At 47.4% G+C, this 23,138-nt stretch overlaps 1 protein-coding gene across 1 annotated transcript in view; it reads right to left on the reverse strand.

The window, feature by feature from the left end:
• Positions 1–1,460: 1,460 nt before the first annotated feature.
• LOC147709813 (NACHT, LRR and PYD domains-containing protein 3-like) overlaps positions 1,461–23,138 on the reverse strand; it is a 453,703-nt gene continuing 432,025 nt past the window's right edge. Inside the window, exons 14-15 of the mRNA XM_086926111.1 lie at positions 8,731–8,901; positions 1,461–1,548 (exon numbers count right to left, since the gene is read on the reverse strand). Of these exons, the coding sequence (XP_086782237.1) occupies positions 1,461–1,548; positions 8,731–8,901 (259 nt within the window). The remainder of the gene's footprint in view (positions 1,549–8,730; positions 8,902–23,138) is intronic.

The raw sequence follows: 23,138 nt of genomic DNA on the forward strand, positions 1-23,138 counted from the left end.
ACCCCTGGAGTGATTTACCAGACCCCCTGGAGTGATTCACCAGACCCCCTAGAGTGATTTACCGGACCCCCTGAAGTGATTTACTAGACCCCCTAAAGTGATTTACCAGACCCCTGGTGTGATTTACCAGACCCCTGGAGTGATTTACCAGACCCCCTGGAATGATTTACCAGACCCACCGGAGTGATTGACCAGACCCCTGGATTGATTTACCAGAACCCTCTGAAGTGATTTACCAGACCTCCTGGAGTTATTTACCAGACTCCCTGGAGTGATGCACCAGACCCCCTGGAGTGATTGACCAGACCCCCTGGAGTGATTTACCAGACCCCCTGGAGTGATTTACCAGACTCCCTGGAGTGATTTACCAGACCCCCTGGATGATTTACCAGACTCCCTGGAGTGATTTACCAGACCCCCGGGAGTGTTTACCAGACCCCCCTGGAGTGATGCACCAGACCCCCTGGAGTGATTCACTAGACCCCCTAAAGTGATTTACCAGACCCCTGGAGTGATTGACCTGACCCCAGGAGTATTTACCAGACCCCCTGCAGTGACTTACCAGACCCCCTGGAGTGATTGATCAGACCACCTGGAGTGATTGACCAGACCACCTGGAGTGATTTACCAGACCCCCTGGAGTGATTTACCAGACCCCCTGGAGTGATTTACCAGACCCCTGGAGTGATTGACCTGACCCCAGGAGTATTTACCAGACCCCCTGGAGTGACTTACCAGACCACAAGTGTGATTTACCAGACCCTAGGAGTGATTTACCAGACCCCCTGAAGTGATTTACCAGATCCCCTGGAGTGATTTACCAGACTCCCTGGAGTGATTGACCAGACCACCTGGAGCGATTTACCAGACCCCCTGGATTGATTCACCAGACCCCTGGCGTGATTTGCCAGACCCCCTGGAGTGATTTACCAGACCCCCTGGAGGGATTTACCAGATCCCCTGGAGTGATTTACCAGACTCCCTGGAGTGATTGACCAGACCACCTGGAGTGATTTACCAGACCCCCTGGATTGATTCACCAGACCCCTGGCGTGATTTGCCAGACCCCCTGGAGTGATTTACCAGACCCCTGGAGTGATTTACCAGACCCCAGGAGTGATTTACCAGACCCCGGGAGTAATTGACAAGACCCCCTTGGAGTGATTGACGAGACCTCCTGGAGTGATTTAACTTCAATAACATATTAACATTGTCTGTGGTTCACAACCATAGAGAGAAATTTGAATGACTGAAAATTTGTTGATGTAGACTAATGGTGAGGGAGCTTTGACATGGCACCATCTTTGTTCAATATTCACCACTTCACAGGTCATCGTAGAGGAACTTTAGCGCTGGTACACACCAAGGACGTCCAAAATAGTTCTCTTCATCAGTAGTGTTTCAAAATCTATGCGCCGTCACTTTTCTGAACACACCACGGACATCCAAAATAAATCTCTTCAGAAGTCATCCTCCACGATCTCTAGCTCGGGTCTGGCGCTCTTCAGTTCATCAATCACAGACAAAATGATTGAACTCTTTGAAAGTCTGTGGGGACAAGAGAGGGTCATATACTGATTCAATATTGTGGGCATAAATGACAACAAATATGCCAGTATGCGCTGTATTGACAACATAACTGAGTATATGGTCATGAGCAGAACTACCAACCACCAAAGAGACCACAGGGTTAATCTACCACTTCCTCTCCCCCAGCCTCCCCGACCTTCTCTAAACACAATACAAGCCGATAAATGTTGATACACATTGCAAACAGAAGTTCATCAGAACTGCCAAAGTCAGTGCCCACTTCCCATCATTCTTCTCATACTGAGTGAACCCAAGCAAGAAACAAGGGGGAGACAGCATAGCGGGTCCTTTAGAGCTCTCTGACTCCCACGTGTCCGGTGATACGAATGCACAAGCGCATCCGCTGCACCAACCGAACACCAATGTTTGGGTAGAGGTAACAATGACAGCGATAAATCACAGTGAGATTAAACAAAAAAGCCTCGATTACTCACAAACAATTGCCATTTTAGGTCATCACACTCATGAACTGGAGACATTTGGCTAAAGTATGGAAGGCCCCCGCTCCCTGAGAATGAGGGAATAAGAATGCAAGACCTGGAAAGTAAGAGGAGCCACCACCCCCCATGACACTCCACTGGATCATTCCCACCTGCTCTTCACACCTCACAGGCAGGTACAAGTGATGTCCCTCCTGCTCTTCACACCTCACAGGCAGGTACAAGTGATATCCCACCTGCTCCTCACACCTCATAGGCAGGTACAAGTGATATCCCACCTGCTCCTCACACCTCATAGGCAGGTACAAGTGATATCCCACCTGCTCATCATTTGCATTATATTGAATCTCTGAACCTGCAGACGGGGCCTTGTACTTCACTACAACAGCTTCTGTGCAAGGAGCACAAGAACGTTTTATCAGTTAAATTGTGCAAACGTGCACTGGATACAGTGACTTACACTAGACTCAGTTTCTTGATATTAGTGTCTTTCTGTAAACAAACTTGGAGATTTTGCCAATAATGAAGAATCACTTTTAAGCATCTAAAGCTCTGTCCATAGGATCCAAAGCGGGCGACCTTTGGTTTGGAACATCATGTATGACCAAAGAGCGTGTACCGGCCAAAAAGGCGTGGGAAGGTCTCATGTTCCCTTCTCTATGGGTAAAGATTGCTCCAAAATTAGAATTATTAGCCATAAAGATGGAATGGTAGAGCCTGAGGGAATGCTGGGTTGAGTTTTGGTGTACAGCACCAGAATATCATGACCTACAGAGCATCTGACATATATGTCTTGTCCTAAAAATCATTTACAGAAATATTGCTGAAATGGAAATAATAATTTAAAATATACACCCAGTGGGAGGATGACTTTGCAAAGGATATTCAGGATACAATATTTAGGTGATATCCCGCACACAACCAACATTTTGGTTAAGGTTTCTGGACAAATGGCGTTCGTGCACAACAAAGAAAATCAAAATCTAGTGGAGAAAATAAATGCAGCAAACATTTCTGAAAGGCAATGAAACAGATGGCAACCTATAAAAACATGAGGTCTGCTGGTTACGACTAGGAGTTCAGTGGGGGTTTCAATTTTGGATGTTCTGATGATACCGTAATCACTGTAGATAGACTCGTAGGTGCTCTGCAGGGACGTGGGAAAGGAGGCAAGCAAACCTTTTGGGCTAAAGGGGAAAGTCTGGAAAGGGGTCTCCAAGAACATGGGAGGGAAGGGAGAGTCTTGTAATGTGTTAGACCTGTCAGCCCAAGGGTGGTCTTTCACAATTTTTTTTGCCCGTGCCTCATTTTTTTCACCCTCTTTTTCGTTGGCCTTAGGTCTCCGAGCGCCTTCCCATTGCTAACCAATGCTAAGGTGCAGGTGCTCTACTTCCAACATGGCTGCCACAGGCCCCTGCTACTGCGGAGTGGTGCTTTTTAGTAGCACCCTAGTTGCCAGGAGCTGGCTGGAACCCTTAAACATTGTTGCAATACCAGCCTGCCTTGCCTGCCCATAGCTAGAGTAGGGAAGCTCCTGGAACCTTCCAGAATAGGGGAGGGGTCTGCTTTTGCCGCCTTAGAGTGTGGTCACCTGACCTGGGCATGTATAAAGAAAGGAGGGAAAGTTTTTAGTCAGTTGTGGCATCACTGACCTGCGGGAACCTACGCAGGAGACTTAGGCGGTTGGGCCTAGTCAGGAACCTATACCACTGGGGGTGACAGGGTTTAGGCGCTGCCCACCAAGCTGTGTGAGGAACACTGAACTAGCCCACTGATCTGGCCCGGCGGGAGGGGAACCCAGGGACCACCTGCAGTGACCTGCTGAGGAATCCTGTCAGCAGCCTTCAACTCAACCCCCCCCCCCTCAAGAAACTATCTACAAAGGGCGCAGGAACCACTAAGGCCAAGAAGAAACCTCCCTGGGCTAACAAGGACTGCTGGGGATCAACCAGGTACTGGGCTGTGCCATCTCTGCCCCCTCTGTCTTCACCTGTGCCCCTGCGCTGTCCTGCCTCATCCCCCTTGTCTAACTGCCTGATAAGCGCTCTTCCTTCTTAGCGCTGGAACACTGTCCTGTTCTGTTTGAACTGTCTGCCCTACCTACCCAGCGCTCTCCTACTGTGCCCTGAGAAGCGCTGTAACCTGCTGACTTCCCCAAGCGCTATGTCTACCAAGCACTGTAGCCCCAAGAACTGCTGTCGCGCATAGTAGCGCTGTGTGTGTGCCCTGGAGCGCTGCCCCCTCGAAGCGCTATTTTTCCCCAACTCACCGCTGCAGCCCGGGGGATCACTGGCACTGCCTTGTGCTGCTGCGAAGCCTTGCTGAGGCCCACCATCACCGCCGCGGCCCGGCACTGGGCCGTAGGGGACCCCACGGTTGTTTGCGCTGACCCAGTGGCCCTCGGAGCCAGGAGAGGTCCGCCACATCACGGAGGTGGGCCGCGCTAGGCCGCACTGGGCTGCGAAGCCAGGATCCGGCGTCACATGGCGGGGCGCGTTCTGGGCTCCGCCCCCACAGCAGCGCAACCCCATTGGTCCTGAGGCCGCACCCCACAGGCCACACTGCCATTGGCAGCTGCGGGCGCGCCTTAGCCCAGGACTGCCGGCATTGGTCCCCAGCCCCAGGAGACATCGGGAGACCCCCGGGGACGGTTCCCCGACAGAGCGGGGCCTCGGCTACTTCCCTTCCGGCCCCGGTCCGGCCCTGACAACGCCGGGCGCTGCCCGGAGGCCCGCATTCCAGAGAGGGGGCTCCCAGGCGAGCACGAGCCCCCCGAACCACCGCAAGGGACCGAAAAGGCCCGAAAAAGCAAGGTAACTCCCCGGGGAGGTGGGCGGAAGGCCCGGAATAGGCTCGGTGACCGCCCCTCCCCTGGGAGAAGACTGTTGTTTGGCCCATTGGCCCCGGTGATTTGAACTGGGCCAGAGCCCATAGGAAACAATTGGCCCTCACTGTTGGAGGGAAAGTTAACCCCTGATTGGGGAACTGTTATTACTCAGCTGCAGGGGCCAGGAGGACCTTAGTACCGGCCCTGCCGTTTCGAAGAGCATGCTGAGCATAATTGCAAAGGTGGCCTGTTTGAATGAAATGTTGACCCTTGCTGGTTAAAGGCTTTACCTATGCCTAATGACATGCTTTCCTTGCTACTCTAATGAAATGTTTGCCTTCCACAATGAGGCGGCTATTTTCACCTAATGAGATGCTCACCCTTGCTTGATGCCTTGTTCACTGTTGCCTAGTGAAATGAGTAAAGCTGAGTAACGAAACGTTTAAGTGCCTAATGAAATGGTTATTGAAACATGCAGTATTGATGATTGAATTGCTCCCTTTCGCTCCCCTGATGAAATGCTTTAATGAGTTACTGCTACTGTGATAATTGATTTTCTCTAAATGATTTACCAGTTGTGATCTTAATCTTAGATAAAAGCTTAATGATTTTACTCAAACTTACTGGTGTGGTGTCAGTCATTGCGTGCGTTTCCGGTCTCAGTGGATGTGTGTGCTGTATGGTCACTTTACACCTAAGCTTTCGGGTGCCTACCTGCTCGTGCCAGGCTACCCCTGGGGAACTGGTGACCCCAGTTCCTACATAATGGAACAATGGCTTTTAATGACGATCAGCCTGGAGCCTGGTGAGCCCTTGTTCCCCCCCCAGAGGGGCGGGCGGCCTTTGGAAACAATGACTTTTAATGACGATCAGTCTGGAGCCTGGTGAGATCCTGATCCTCCCAGGGGGGCGGGGCTGACTTGGAAACAATGACTTTTAATGACGATCAGTCTGGAGCCTGGCAAGCAGCCCTTGATCCTCCCACAAGGGTGGGGCTTCCTTTGAAAATTAATGCTATTGGACAGTGGCTGGTTCGAGAGTTGCACTCAGACTCCTCCTTCTCAGACAGTGCGTTAAATGACGGTGCAGACTCTCTTACACAGTGTTACGTGGCTGTTGGACGAGCCTGACATCTGGGGCCAAGAGCGATGACAATGTCCCCGCTATCATTAAGTGTGATGACAATGTCCATTGTGGTGTAGAGTTGGATGACCATGCTCCTCGTGTCACTAAGAGTGATGACTATGCTCCTCATGTCATTAATCAGAGGCCAGGTCTTCCTCTCCTTGATCAGGGACATGCACGATTTGGGAATTAGTGGGTGACGCTCTAGGGTTGATCTTGGTTTCCGTCTTGTCTGCAGCTCTCCAACCATCTCTCTTCCACTTGAATTCAGGCTCATCCAGCTGTTTGAAAGAGGCCCTTTTTATCAGGATTGTTGGTTCGGTTGCAGCTGACTCCTCTTTAGATGAGGTCCTGCTGAAGAGAGGAGTCAGCCGAGGGATGGACGGATGCTCATCAGTTAAAGTCAGAGAGGCTGTGAATTCTGATCCTCGGAAGCATCCTTTCCTGTGACCCCAGTGGTACTGCGGTGATTGCAGGGAGAATGGACTTTATTTCACTCTGGAGAGGTTGATTGTGTGAGGCTTGTCTGGTTGGCTCTTGCTTTCATTGCTAACCTGTGTGTTTCAGTTGGTTTTGTCCTCACTTTTAATGCCTTTAATTCCTCAAGCTGTGTCTTTTGGTTATCACTAGCCAACCTTCGGCTTTCTAACACGGATATTCTCAGACCTCCAGTTCATTAACCTGCATCTATGGCACCCACTCTCTGGGTTGGGAACTCTTCCAGTTCGCTCATGCCTGCTGCACTCCCTGTTACTCTCACTCCATTGTGTGCTATTCGTGTATCTCCCCCTAGGGCAGCCAGTCCCCTAGGGCAGCTCTGTAGACCACTAGAGTGTGTGATGACCACTGTGGTTTTTGCCACCTGTCTTGGGAATTACCTGCAACAAATGCCTGGTCTTTGAATATCTTATTAATATAACTTGTTTATTTGCGATAAAATCCATAAAACAAAAAATTATAAAATCCAAATTCATCAACACTCCTCATAGTCCAAGGCACAGCAGTACTCGGTCATGAAACAATTTAAAAACGAATAAACTTAGAGATAAATAAAAATACTTTTGAATTCCTAAAATCTTGCTACTTGTGGGCAACATGTCTTCCACATGATCCACACAGAGGTAAAAGATGAGTCCAGACTCTGAGGGTGAGCCCTTCTGTACTTGCTCTGAGGTTTCTTGGGGCTTCTAAGTGTTATCAAACCCACCAGCTGGAAGCAAATCTGTAGGATTATCAATGTCTGAACTCCTGTATGATTGCAGACTTGTCTGCTGCCCCCTTGGTACTACAGGGATGTTCAAAGAGTCCTTCATCACCTAAAAACTCGTTGTCAAACATGTATGTGTTCACATGGAGCAGCTGCCATTGAAAGCTTTTTCGAAATTGCAACTTTTCTTGGCACCTGTAGAAAATATTTCCTCTAGCACAGAAATATTAACTTCACCAGAAGATAAATAAATACAGCTCTGGTTGACTGTATGATGCTGGAATATTAACAATGGAAGTGTGCAGTAGGAGACGTCCATGTTAAACAAGATGGCCGACAACCACTGACTGAGGCCCAGTGAACAAGAGCCAGGACGCACACTCAAGTGAATGATGGAACTCCTAGTCTGATGTCACTGAAGTCTGCGCGCCCTGATGAAACCTCTGAGCACTGAGCTACAGCAGGATCAGAAAGAGTGACAGTACTGCCCCCTGCAGGCTCCACAGTGGGTGCCCCATCACCCAACCCCATGTGCACCACCCCCTGCTAGAGGCCTTCTGTCCAGTTTCATGGATGCAGCAATCATATGACAAGAGCCAACAATCTGCCAGAAGGTCCCCGGTGGAGCACATCGCCCATCCCACACCGCACAGCTGGAGCAGGAACAAGACACAGGGATTGGAACGAGTGGTGCGGTTTGCTGACGCTCAGTACAATCACACTACCTGGGTTTTTTATGCTTCATAGAAGTGGTTTTGATTAGATTCTTTATTCTAAGTGGAAGAGGAAGTGAACCATTGCTGCAGACGTGCAAATACTGAAGTGAACAAGATGTCCTACAACCACCACTGAACCACGTGGAAATACCCATCCAACTATGGGGAATTACAAGCATTTTTAGGGCCTGCGGACATTTTATTTCATGTGAAGCATTCAATGATATTAGTGATTATCACACACAGTGCTTTGTGAGAAGATCTGTGGGGAAGGGAACTTCAGAAGTGCCCGTGTCATTTCTAAGAAAACGTTTTTTTTGAAAAGAGGATTCCTAGGAACACAGTGTTGGATAATGGAGAACAGTTTGTATCAAAGGAGAACTGGGGTCAAGAATGAAAGAACGTCTCTGTAGAGACCTCGAGCGAATGGTTTTGTTGATAGTAAACCGGAATCTGAAGGGGACTGTTCAATGATCAAGAGCGAGTGATTTGGATTGGAAAATGACTATTGAGAAGATGATTTAGGCAAACACGGTGACTCCTCACTCTGTAGCAGGATGGACCCTTTTTATGTCACTGAAGAGCAGAGAGCCGGTCCCTAAGGAATCACTGATATTGTGGACCTGTGGTGCATGAATCAAAGCATCATAAGGGAATGACGTTGACATGCATCCTTTGGGAACATTATTCTAGTCCATTTTTGGGGTGCTCCTACTACTAATCCTGCTGCAAGACAAGTATGTGGAGGAGAGAGTCTCTATAACGAAACAGGAAAATAGAAAGTGCAGGTGATAGAGAACCCCCCCCCCCCCCCCCGCTCCTTACTTGATCTTCTGCAGCCGGCTGTCCGGTTCCTTCAGTGCGTCACAGATCAGTGCTAGACCAGCGTCACCAAGTACATTGCGACTCAAGCCCAGTTCCAGCAAAGAGTGGTTGGAGCGAAGGGCAGTGGTCAGAGCTGCACAGGAAGCACCAGTTATCTCACAAAATTGGAGGCTAAGAAGGAGCGAGAAAGAGAAGGAGAAGGAATCAAAAAATTAATAACTCTAAGGATTTATTGCTGAAAGTATTATACGCATGGTATACATAATCAGACCAGTAGCTGTTATGGCCTTGTACTCTCTGATCTGAGGTGCACGAGGAACACTTTAACACCTCATCACACACTAGTATAATCTTTCATCACTCACTGTAAAATAGAAAGTGCCATATTTGAAACCATTGACACACCAATAGAAATTTCTAATAGGGCACTTTCTTTTATACAGTGAGTGAAAAATATTATACTAGTGTGAGATGAGGTGTATTTCATTGTCACATGGATGATGTCATCAGTGATGTCATCAGTGATGTCATTTGAGATGTCATCAGTGATGTCACTGACCATGTCATGAATGATGTAATATGTGACATCATCAGCAGTGGATTGCGGGCGCGCGAGTTACAGTGAGAAAGTAGGTGAAAGACATCCTCTTTACACATCCAGGTACAGTACAGATGCTTGGTGTCATAGTACTGGGTCTCACAGAGAGCGGCCCACCCAGGTACAGTACGGGTGCTTGGTGTTCTAGTACTGGGGCTCATAGAGGGAAGCCTACCCGGGTACAGTACGGGTGCTTGCTGTTCTAGTACTGGGTCTCACAGAGAGCAGCCCACCCAGGTACAGTATGGGTGCTTGGTGTTCTACTACTGGTTCTCAGAGGGCAGCCCACCCAGCTACAGTTCAGATGCTTGGTGTTCTAGTACTGGGTCTCACTGAGGGCAGCCCACCCAGATACAGTACGGATGCTTGGTGTTATAGTACTGGGTCTCACAGAAGGCAGCCCATCCAGGTACAGTACGGATGCTTGGTGTTATAGTACTGGGTCTCAGAGGGCAGCCCACCCATGTACAGTACAGCTGCTTGGTGTTATAGTACTGGGTCTCATGGAGGGCAGCCCACCCAGGTACAGTACGGATGCTTGGTGTTCTGGTACTCGGTCTCACAGAGGGTAGCCCACCCAGGTACAGTATGTATACTTGGTGTTATAGTACTGGGTCTCACAGAGGGCAGCCCACCCAGGTACAGTTTGGATGCTTGGTGTTATAGTACTGGGTCTCATAGGGCAGCCCACCCAGGTACAGTGCAGCTGCTTGGTGTTATAGTACTGGGTCTCATGGAGGGCAGCCCACCCAGGTACAGTACGGATGCTTGGTGTTCTGGTACTCGGTCTCACAGAGGGTAGCACACCCAGGTACAGTACGTATACTTGGTGTTATAGTACTGGGTCTCACAGAGGGCAGCCCACCCAGGTACAGTTTGGATGCTTGGTGTTATAGTACTGGGTCACAGAGGGCAGCCCACCCAGGTACAGTTCGGAAGCTTGGTGTTATAGTACTGGGTCTCAGAGGGCAGCCCACCCAGGTACAGTTCGGATGCTTGGTGTTATAGTACTGGGTCACAGAGGGCAGCCCACCCAGGTACAGTTCGGATGCCCAGGGTCAAAGAGGACATCTCGAGATTAAGAAAAGCCTATAAAGCAGCCATAAAGATCCGTAAAGACAACATCAAACGTGAAACATGGGACAATCTCCTTTCAGCGGCTGTACTGAAGGACAGTAGGAGATTTTGGGATATCATCAAACAGCCCTTATTTCGTGACGACAGCAACGATCCCATGGACTGCGTGATTACGGACGAGTCTTGGTTGTCTTTCTTTGAAAAAGTATACGGGGGCGTTGTTGAAGGTTCAAAGATAGGTAAACTGCATAACATAGACGCCCACCACATCAACTTTAACGCTCAAGAAGTGGAAAAAGCCTTGTTGGAAACCTCTAGACATAAGGAGCCTGGGCCAGACGGAGTACCCGCTGACTTTTTCATGTTTTCACCCAAACTTTGGGCTGAGGTCCTGTCAAACGTATTTAATGCAGTTACTGGAAACCCTGCTCCTGCTTCATGGGCCAAATCTATCATCGTCCCTATTTTTAAAAACAAAGGTCGGCGGGACGACCCCACATTTTACAGACCAATATCCCTCCTGGATTCAACTGTAAAAATCTTGGGCAGAGTCCTCTTATCCAGACTGAAGGAGAACGTCGAAGGTTGCGGTGGGCTGTCCGAACTGCAATACGGCTTCAGAGAGAGGAAAGGCACCATTGAACAATGCAGTAATTTACACCTACTCATCTCTAAGTACACGGTTGCCAAGGAGGGTTCCGTGTTTCTTGCTTTTATGGACCTTTCGTCGGCATTTGATCTCGTAAATAGGTCAAAATTGTGGGCGATCCTGTTAGAAATGGGCATTGACAAAGCTCTGGTCACATTTATGGCAGCGTTGCACCAGGAACTTTTTGCAGCTGTACGAGTGTCAAATAATGGCAGATGTACCCCTCCGTTTAAATCACTAAAGGGAGTACGGCAAGGGTGCATTTTAGCCCCTACGCTTTTCACCTTGTATATCAACGGCCTAGGGGAACACCTACGCAGTCAGGCCGCGGACGTCCCGCGAGCAGGAGATGTGCTCATCCCGGCCCTCCTGTACGCGGATGACGCGGTGCTGATAGCCCGCACAGGAGTTGGATTGCAGCTCCTATTGGACGCCTTCGGCTCTTTTATGGAAAACTTGGACCTAAAGGTGAACGTATCAAAATCACATACGATGGTTACGGGGCGCGAGTGCATCAAAAAAAGTCATAAGTCATTCTTCTGTAGTGGGGTCCCTGTCTCGAATGTATCTACATTCCCCTATTTGGGCATTTTGTTTGACCAGAAGGGAACTTGGGGGCCACAGATAACAGCAAAAAGGTTGGCAGTAACTAGGTCCTCCTCAGCGATCCTAGGCTTTGCGGGCAAGTTGGGGGCAAGGCCTATGGAAGCACTTCTTAAGATCTACAAATGTAAGCCTGTGGCCATTGCACTCTATGGATCTTCAGTATGGGGTTATGTAAATCTTGATCCTATCCAGAGAGCAGAAAATAAATTTATTAGATCTCTCCTCTCTCTACCTCAGTCAGCCCCAACTTATTCGATTCACCAGGAGGTGGGCTTGCCCTACCTGACGGATTTACTAAGCTTAGCACCTCTGATTCTTTGGCTGAAAATATGGCTGAACGAAGACCTACCACTGAACCACATAATATTAAAAGACGTTCTTTCCCTAGACAAACATAGGAGCATTCCATGGTTGGCCTATTTAAACAAATCATTTATTGATTTAGGCCGACCAGAACTCTTTTTAAGTCCAGAAAAAATCAAGGCCTCAGACATAGCCTATACAAAAAAAGCGTTCTTGGGGAAAAAGGCAGCGTGCCGTGAGGACGCTGAATTATTGAAGCCCTCAGTTAGGTCACATAACCTTTTGGTCAGCGCTCCCTCCCTTGCCCCTTATCTCAGCTTTGTTACATACCCCTATCCCAGGTTTTTATTGACAAAATTCAGGTTTAACCTGATACATTTTTATTTAGGCTCTTTTAAGCGTTGGCAGAAGCCAGAGCTAGCCCCACCCTGCAGGTGTGATGATTTTTCGGTACAGGACACAATGCATTGTGTTATGTTCTGTAGCTTATATCACGAGCAGAGGAAAAAATATCTGCTCCCCATTCTGAAAGAAGCAGGTTTCACACAGGTACGCCCGGCACTGCTCTACTTACAGCTCGCGTCAAATCCACGCACAACCTTCTGTATCGCAAATTTTTTAGTGGCCGCAGCCAGGGCGAAAGCTGCTGGTCAAATCTTGCCTTCTTAATATTAATATTGTATATAGCATTTTTTAAAGTGTACGTAGATTGTTTTTTAATCATGTAATGTCATATATGTATCTTATGCTATGTTTTATTGTTTAATTTTCTTTGTATGACTTGGAATAAGTCGAATAAAGATATCCTGACTGACTGACTGACAGTTCGGATGCTTGGTCTTATAGTACTGGGTCTCAGAGGGCAGCTCACCCAGGTACAGTGTAGATGCTTGGTGTTATAGTACTGGGTCTCAGAGGGCAGCCCACCTGGGTACAGTTCGGATGCTTGGTGTTATAGTACTGGGTCTCAGAGGGCAGCCGACCCAGGTACAGTTTGGATGCTTGGTGTTATAGCACTGGGTCTCAGAGGGCAGCCCACCCAGGTACAGTACACCTGCTTGATGTTATAGTACTGGGTCTCATGCAGGGCAGCCCACCCAGATACAGTACGTATGCTTGGTGTTCTGGTACTCGGTCTCACAGAGGACAGCCCACCCAGGTACAGTATGTATACTTGGTGTTATAGTACTGGGTCTCAAAGAGGGCAGCCCACCCAGGTACAGTTTGGATGCTTGGTGTTATAGTACTGGGTCACAGAGGGCAGCCCACCCAGGTACAGTTTGGATGCTTGGTGTTATAGTACTGGGTCTCAGAGGGCAACCCACCCAGGTACAGTTTGGATGCTTGGTGTTATAGTACTGGGTCTCAAAGGGCAGCCCACCCAGGTACAGTTCGGATGCTTGGTGTTATAGTACTGGGTCTCAGAGGGCAGCCCACCCAGGTACAGTACAGCTGCTTGGTGTTATAGTACTGGGTCTCATGGAGGGCAGCCCACCCAGATACAGTACGGATGCTTGGTGTTCTGGTACTCGGTCTCACAGAGGGCAGCCCACCCAGGTACAGTACGTATACTTGGTGTTATAGTACTGGGTCTCACAGAGGGCAGCCCACCCAGGTACAGTTTGGATGCTTGGTGTTATAGTACTGGGTCACAGAGGGCAGCCCACCCAGGTACAGTTTGGATGCTTGGTGTTATAGTACTGGGTCTCAGAGGGCAACCCACCCAGATACAGTTTGGATGCTTGGTGTTATAGTACTGGGTCTCAAAGGGCAGCCCACCCAGGTACTTTTCGGATGCTTGGTGTTATAGTACTGGGTCTCAGAGGGCAGCCCAGCCAGGGACACTTAAACATAACGGAGCACAGCACACATGAAAAAAACTCAATAAATAAAGGGTTTCTTATCCCAGAGCTACAAACAGCACATGGCTAACGGCGCTGCTAGAAACTCAGGGTTAACCATTGGCTCATCCCCCTGAGCCCAGCTCTGTGTACATCATGCATGGTTGTGCACATTACTTTGTCACAGTAAAGGCCTGCTTGTGGGAGAACACAATTGTAGTTTCAAGTTTCATAAACTGTGACTGCCCAGAATTGCCACATGTGAGAGCTTTAAGTGAAGAATGAAACAGGAACTCAGTCAGCACATCCTCCTTGGTGTGAGAGGCTAAGAAAGATTGAAAGGTGATTACATTTCATCAATAATGTAAATTGCCTCTAAGTGAGTGATTCGTACATATTTGCAACTACAATCATGGACAGTTCCTGCACACACATCACACCTGTTGCTATATTTCTTGAAGTGTAGTCAGTGTTAGGTGCTGCATTTGTGTAGGAAGGTGATGAGTACTTGTGTGACATGTGCTCCGTATCATTTGATCCTCCTGAAATACGTACATACAGTGCTGTCTTTAAGGATCCCTCCACCCTGTGGGCCACGAAGGGACACTGTTCTTCCACTTTACCTGAAGATGCATTATTTGGGAATGGTCACTGCTCGCCTCTTTGTGCTCTGTAAATATATTGTGCAGTTTTACTTCCAATCTAGATATAAGGTCCTTAGAAGAAATGTCCATGTAAAGGTCTCCAGTCCTTCCAGCATAAACTGAAGACCCAAATTCTCTGAAGTTTGTGCATTTTACAGAATGCATGATCAGAGTGAGCCTGTCTGCCTCTTCTGAGCAGCATGGATTGTGAGGGTTGTGTCTGACTTTATTCAAAAAGTTACATATAGGACACAAATGGTGAACGCTGTTTTGCTATCATTAATCCCTAATGTACATATATGTACATATGTAAACCCCCCTTCCAGCTAAGTAGAGATCTCACAATGCTTCATTTTTCAAATGTTTCATAATAGAGACTCTAAATACAATACAACATAGTTCTATCTAATGCCCTCCCATGAGCCTCTTTCCCCTCCAGACCCACCATCATGCCCCTCACTGTTCCCTGCTCCATGCCCCCCCACCCTGCTTGTCCATTGCTTTCCCACATCTCCCTTGTCTGCTCAGCTTTCTACATTTTTATGTTCTTTTGACGTCTCCTTCATTGCTGCCCCACCAGGCCGGTTCTTGGACTTGTGAGTCCTTGGTTAGAGTAGGAACATGTGAGGCCCCTCTAAATTGTAACATAACAGGAAGTGACATCACAGGAAGGGGTCATTACTTGGCCAATATTATTCTGGCATTGCTGAAGTAGCACATGTCACCACTGACCTTCTTTTCACTCTGCTTATTCCTGAACAAGACTCTCTGATATCAATGCCTCTTGTTGGGATGGAAAAGTCCTCAGTGTGGTAAAGAGGTGTATCAATGCCCTGAGTGCCCAACTGTACTGTTGCCTGGATCTGTAATGCTGATTGTTGTCATCAGTGAGCACGGATCACGTGTGTACACCATAACATAGGCATCTCTCATGATTGTGGTCTTGTTGGAAGAGGAGAGGCTCCCAAGGCGCTACCCTCATAGTGATGGAAGTCTACCGCCTTCCCCCGGAGTTAAGCAGCATGGGTGCAGTGGTGGCAGCATACTGTGTAGTGATCAGTAGTAGTGAACAGGAGCTTTTTTACTGTGCCACTGGAGCGAGGCCTACAGGCTCACTCACCTTTTTAAAGTTCTGCTGTTGTCTACTTAACTCACCCAAGGTCTACATCAGGTAGATGTGGAGTGCTGCGCAGCACAAGAGTGGTGATTCTGTATTAGTTGTATGTGTGCCTGGAAAGGGTACAATAAAAGGATGAAGCAGACTGTGCAATGCATGTGTGGGTAGTACATGCACAGGGTGTATCTATGTCTGAGAGGAATACATTACATGAGAGATGTGGTGCAGTACACGAGTGGATAAAACATGTGCAGAACATATGTGTGTTTGCGTGGAGTAGCATACGCTATGGGTGAAGTGGTGTGCAGCGCGCACATAGGGAGCGCGTTTGCTGGCAGTGCATGTATTTTAAAATAACACACCCTCATTAAAGATAGAAAAACACCAGTGCTGAACAGTTCATGCAGACTGAGTGTGTGCGCCGACAGCACGTGTGCCTGTAAAGGTACAATGCATAGCGATATTAGTGCTGGGCATTAAGTGTACTGTGGGTGTGCCCTGAGTAAATGTGCCCGCAAGTGCACCTTGTATGGAGAACCCTGGGTCCCATTTTTTGAAACCCAGGTCTGCCTTGTGAAGACATGAGGAGGAGAGGAAAATCCCCAGTCAGATTAGTGCATTGTTGCATTCCTGTGAGCTGGGCGATGACACACCGGAGGGTAGACACTACTTTACATTTCAAATGACTGCTCTTTGATTCAGTGATAGGTCACAAGGAAGGGGCCTGAACACATCTCAGGAAGGGAGATGATGCTGAGTAGAGAATCATAAAGAGTAGGTCAGGGGTGTGGGATTAATTGTTTGATTCACATATCACTATGACTGACATCCAGGTGTAAACTCTGGTCACTCCCGTGAATAAAGTTGTGGACAATCATCTTCAGAGTCGTGGCTGATGGGGCAGACCCTTTCATGAAGGAAGATGAAAAGGAAAAGGGCCCACTTCAAAAGAAGCAGAGCCCTTCAAAGGCTAGACCCTAAACCAAATTTGGTGTCTGGAACAGGACTATAAGCAGGGGAGGTTGTGTCCACAAAAATTGTCATCTGCCAAGCAGCCAAACAGGCTGTGTGAGAAGGGGAAGCTCTGCAAGACTTCTGCCTGTGACCAGGACTGGGAGCCACGGCTTGCTATTGTTTTAAACAAACTTTACTTTTTCCGGGTACATACCATATATGTGTTGTAATTTGGCAGCGATTAGGTTAGCATTAGCAGTAGCCATCCGGCATTTAGAGACTTTCTTGTCTGTTTTGTGGAATCCATTTTGTATTTCTGTCAGCCATTTTGTTTGCCATGTGCTACCATGTGCTCGCCATGTGCTCTGGCCTACCTTTCTGTTCACTGCTCTTGAAATCTGCCTAGAGACGAACTATATTTAGCATCTTCCACCTTCGCACATGCTCAGTTGAGCTTGCAGCTGTCCATGCAGCTACTGTTAGTCTGTAACTGTCAGGATGTGTTCACCAGAATTAGCAACTGTTAGCTCTTCCCACTTTTCTATATGACCTTATATGTATCTAAAACCAGCATTTTGTACTTGTACCGCCTTCATTTGAGCCCCTGTGTGGGTATAAAAGGACCAAGCTCCTTCCATTCAGTGTGCTACTTCATGCATTACCGAAGGGTGCTGTATAAATGTAGTTCCACCACATGAGGTTTAATAAACTCTGTATTTTCTATTCCAGTTTCTGCGCCAATTTCGGAGTCTGTGCAGAGAAGGGCGAATCCCTTGCACTTGTAGGCCTTGCTGAGGCTCACCACCACAAACTGGCACTTCCAACTTGGGGCTCAACGACGACTCGGATGCCCGAAGGAGTGGTCAAGACGAAGAATTGGAATCTCGCTTTGGGCGCGATCGCTGCCTGAGGAGACCCGAGTCTTGGCAACCACAGCGTTCTTCCTTTCTTTCTGATCTGACCATCCAGGTGGTGCCGGTCCTCGACTGAGATCTCTTCTGTTGATTCGCCATGCAGTGACCATTTGGTTCGATTTGAGAACTTGGCAGTTGGAACCTGGACACCATTTGATTGGTAAAAGTCGTTCTGCGGCACTTGTTGTTGGTTTTTGATGCCTTGGATTGGTAAGGTAGTTTAGTAACACTTACTTTGGCTTTTGATTTGACGGATTGGCCAATATTAGTATTTGTTTGTAAGGTATATATGAATTGCAATTAATATAGGCAGGTAATGAGGAGATTTTTTTTCTATTTGAATTTGTTTGAACGGTGCAACGTACAAAGAGTACCTCAAGCGCTACTTTGATTATAATACTGCATATTTTGCAATATTTTTGGCATGCCTATTTCCAGCACACTTCATAGGATGTGTTGCTTTTGTAGAAGTACCAGTTTGAGACACGATGAAGCACAACTGGCCCCCCCGGAAGGGACACTGAATAGGGACATGTATATTAAGTATGTAATTTCTTCTATAATGTACAGCACGTTATGGACTAAATATACTCGTAAGGATCCTGAGTTGCGTGGGCCTATGCATGGGTCATTTGACTTGTGAAAGATTCAGTATGTGGAGCAACAAATGTTTAAGCGAAAGGCTAGGCAAGACATGTTTGACTGTGTGGGAATGTGGGAGAAAGAAGTGCGGGAGCGCATGAAGCGTGAGCAAGCCTTGATAGAAAAAGAACAACGTAAGAGCATTCATGCGAAAACATTGGAAATGAAAAATAGAGAAATTAAAGAAATTAAAGAGAGGGAAAATAGGGAGCGTCATTTACAGGTAAATACTATACTTAATAAACCCCAAGATGATTCTCTCTTTATAGATCGTAGTCTACCTCCGTATACTCTTCCTTATGAGTCGGATGAGGACTCTCCTACAGACCAGGACAACGCTTGAGAAACTCGCTCAATGTTATCTGCTGGGCGTGCGTCTGACATTAGATCTGCTGCGCGTAAAGCTGTTTCGAAGTACTGGCACTGCTTCTGAACTTTTTGATAGTATAAAAGATTGGCAGGAAAGGGAGCAAATATATTGTACCGATACATTTGCCGCAGAGGTTATTGAACGGTTCAGGAAAGATGCAGTAGAAATGGAGTCCGATGATGTAGCAAATGATTGTAAACAACTACGTGAAGGTCTTTTTTGTCTTCTCCCAGGTGGCTGACACGATCATACGCTTGGTTAAACAGCGTGTTGAAGCAGCCCGTTTGCGAGAGGAGAAAAAGGCAGCAGACACAGCTGCACAAACATCCTAGATCAGCATGGCACGAACTTTTAATCTGATTCCTGAAATAGATAAGAATGCTGTAATTAATGTGAAACCCATGCAGGAGGCCGCGCCTTTATATGTTCCTCCTAAAGGAACGGGTACAAGTGATGATACGACTTCTACAGATGCAAGGGGTTATTTTATTTATAATTGGGTTTACACTCCATGGAATAAAGCAGATGTCATGGCTCTTAAAACTACATTACCTGATCCGCGAAAGAATCCAGCAGCCTTCTATGAGGAAGTTGAGGGTGCTATTAGCTCTTGTACTATGACTTTGCCTGATGTTGATCTGTTTTTTGGACTAATTTTACCGGCTGATAAGTGGAGAACTGTGCGTAAAGTTGATGATCGTGCGACATTTGGAGCATTGTGCAAAGATTTAGAGCAGTTAGATGACGACTGAGAACCTGCACAGAAACCGTGTCAGATAATTTTAAATCTTTCGGCAGCTATATTAGTTAAGTTAAAGACGATTTTCCCCCCAAAAATGATAGATCGAACAGTGTTAGCGTCTTGCAAGCAAAAGGTAGGTGAATCAGTTTCTGACTTCTTCACACTCTTTGAAGAAGCATTCCACGATTTTAGTGATCATTCATTGACAGATGACACGGGTAGACATTTGTTCATTGAGAAATATGTCGCAAACCTTTTGCCAGGAATAGCTAGTCGCCTAAAGGCCAGTGAAAGTTCATGGACTACCTCTTCTCCTGTTTCTCTTTTGACTATGGCTCAGTATTATGAACGCCAGGAACTAGAAGCGAAGGGTAATGAGGATAAAAAGACTACAGAGTTGAAAACAAAGGTTATGTTGGCTCAGGCTTATGGTCTGCCTTCTCGAGGTAATGATAGAGGTGGACGTGGATCTTCCTTTCCTTTCTATACTCGTTCGAATTTGTCTGTTGACCAGTGTGCGTACTGCAAGAAATGTGAACATTAGCTTTCTGATTGTCCAGTACTGCATGCTCAGCAGAGTCCACGTGGTCGGGGACAAATGAGAAATCGTTCAGGATATCGAGGGCCAGAAGGAAGCACAAATGATTTTGCTAGGTTTGATGCTCATACACGTGGGCAGGATGTATTTAACACTTTTGATAGACGGAACCAATATCAAATGTCCGACTATGTGCTTTCTGATTTTCAAGATTCTGCTTATGCAGAGGATTGCCTAGGATGGGGTAAGGAATCAGTTGAAGTTCCAGTATATCAAAGGGTCCCTATGTTACAGCACAAGTTATGGGTTCTACTGATCAGTTTCTGGTTGATACAGGAGCTACTCGTAGCGCCTTGTCTAAACACTTGGTTCCTAGGGCTCCCGTGTCTGGCTTAACTATAACATTGAAAGGTTTCGATGGAACACCTTCCCTTAGCCCATTGTCACAGCCACTTGCATTCCATGTTGATAAGTTTACTGCTCTATGCTCTCTCCAAACACACCAGATAATATTTTAGGTCTTGAAATGCTCAAATATTTATTATTATTATTATTTATTTTGTAGAGCGCGTAGTCACCCGGAGGTATCCCAGACAACTACTCTGTGATTGAGAGATCCTGTATTGTTAAGCAGGACATTGCATTAGCTTCACTTCCTAGTACTTTGTGGGCTACTTCAGACACCGATGTATGGCAAATGGTTATTCCGCCAGTGCATATTAGTGTCAAGGAGGGTGCTTCATTGCCAAGACTGCCTCAGTATAAAATTTCTCGAGAAGGAGAAGAAGCACTCACACGCATTGTACATGATTTGATGAAAGTGGGGGTTGTGGAAGAAGTTCCTTACAATGTTTGCAATAGTCCAATTCATCCCATTTTGAAAAAAGATACTGATACTAGGATTTACAGAGTCATGTAATGTAATGTAATGTAAAGTGCACTTTTATAGCGCTGCTACCACTCCAGAGAGTATCTTGGCGCTTAACACCAACCCAGATGTAATAGGTTTGGGGGAATGGAGGTGAACTTAGTAACAGTACACGTTACACCAATGCTCTACAAGCAGCATCAGTAAGTGAAAACATCCAGGTTTTAAGTGCTTTCCTGAAATGGCTCTCATTTGACATCAATCGGAGCTGCGGCGGAATATTATTCCAGGCCTTAGCACCTAGAAAAAAAAGAGATTTGCCACCTTTTGTCGCCAGCTTGAATCTAGATATTACCAACAGGTTCTGATTTGCAGACCTCAAGCAGTGCCTGGGCTGATAGCGTTTAAAGCCAATGGACACGTGTTAGACCCGTCTGCTTCTGAGAGTCCCCTCACCACTATGATTTCTTTTGTTCCCCTGTACCTCCCAAAATGTGTCGCTTTTCTTTGTCTACCAGGACCTTTTGTGTGCTGTTTCATGGGGCTGGATGTTCCTTGACGCCCAGTTGTTCACAAGGTTTTTGGCACCTATTTACAAGGCACCTGGCGAAACCTGTGACATTATAGACTGGGATTGTCAACCTGTATGAATGGCCTCATAATGGTGGCCATCCCTTTTCCTCATGAGAGTGACTCCCCTTGGAGCCTCCATGAACCTTGACCTTTCGAGGTTTTGGCGCCCTTTTACTTGGCGCGCATTCCTGACAGGAATTTCTCTATTTTCCTCAGGTACACAAAATGGCTGCTCTAGAACCCCAGTATGGTGGCTGTTAGGGTCCCAAATACCTCTCAGAAGTGCCATGTCATTGGCCTAGCCCAAAGAAGGTTCTAGAACCTACTGGCACGAGCCAGCACCTCAGGGCACTGGCTATATAAGGTCCAGTCCCTGGCGGCTATTTGAGATGACTAGAAGACTAGATAGGATAATGATGTTCCAGATCTAGGTGAAGAAGGAGATTCCAGACTTGACACCAGATTGACACCTGCCCTGTTGACCCCTGAGGTAGTGCGGACAGTAGGGCAAGCAAAGGTCGCTGTCGTGGATCCTGACTGGCGTTCCAGTCAGCTGTGTGTGCGGTGACCTCGCGCCTACAGCACCTGCCCAGCGAGTGCCTCGTTGTCCCCAAGAGACTGTGGCTGTGTTTGTGTGCCTCCCCGCCCCCCTCGGTGGTGAATTACGATAGACTCGGGTCGCGAGGCGAGAGCAAGTTCGCCGCGAGCGTCTTCTGTGGCCCCTTTGTGACAGGCGCCTCCAGTGAGGAGCTCGGACGTCTCCAAGCCCCACCGGCGAAGAGTGCTTCCTGCGCAGACTGAGGAGAGGTGGTGCGCCGGGGCGGGGAAAGACCGGCCTTCGTCGGGCGGGACTACTGTCTCGGCCCCTCCCCAGTGAATCGGCGGCTGTAGCTGTGGGCGGGAACCATCCCTGTTTGAGGAAGTCGGAGGGAGGTCCGAGGAGCCCCTGAGAACCCGTCGCTGGCGAGAGAAGTGCTGACCCCGACTGAATCGCTTTCCGATTGCAGTCGATGTGAGATGGGCCCGTTTCTTCAGGTGGGAAGCGGTGATATAAAGGAACTGTGAACCGGCATTTACTTGACTGAGCGCGAAGATTGTGTGACCTCTTCGGCAGCCCCGTTCGTCAGTCTAAAGACTTTGAACTGGTGCCGCCTGAGTGCTAGCAGTGGTAAAGGCATAGGCGCGCTTAGACCCCACCGGCAAGCAGAGATCTCAACCCAGTAGCAGCCGAGTGTAAATGAAGTGTTCACTGTGTTTCCTTGTCTTTTAGATACACGCGCATATCCCCCGAGTGATTCTTAAAGAGTCCCAAAACTCCTTTTGTTCCCAGAGAAGCCTGTATTCATTAGCAGTGAAATCATCATAAACTGTAAGAGTTATCTTTCCAACCTGAAACGTATTGCAAGTGTAATGTTCTAAAGTATTTAATTGGTGGCAGCGATACCAGAATGAACATGTGTTTGTTTATTTAAATGACCCAGTATTTATTCTGCTAAACAAAAAGTGATATTTATTCTATTTATTGATGATATTTATTCCTGAGCTTATTTATTGTATTTATTCCAAAATCGGAACCCAGCAACTTGTGGCCAAAAGAAATGTATATGTGCTTTCCTAATTGATCCCTATTCACAACAGAGAATTTTTGTATAAAGGAATCGTATTTTTCTACAGCAGTGGTGTGGTGTCCTTCTTTTTGGTGGTTGTACAAGGAGATATTATTGGGTCAGAGCCGGCTTAACACAATAGCCTTCACTTGTCTTGACACTTGAGCCAAGCTACCCCCTTTGTGCTGGGCTTGCCCATCGCAGGTCCAACAACAAGTATCTGGACCCTTGCTGTTGAAGAGCTCTGAATGCAATCAGAAGAATCATAAACAGGATCCGTTTACAAATCGGTAACCAATGGAGCGCCTTAAGCGCGGCCGAGGCGGATGACTTACGGGGCCAGCGTAACACCAGATGGGCAGTTG

This window comes from Lissotriton vulgaris, chromosome 6, assembly GCF_964263255.1.
Source record: "Lissotriton vulgaris chromosome 6, aLisVul1.2, whole genome shotgun sequence".
Taxonomy (NCBI): Eukaryota; Metazoa; Chordata; class Amphibia; order Caudata; family Salamandridae; genus Lissotriton; species Lissotriton vulgaris.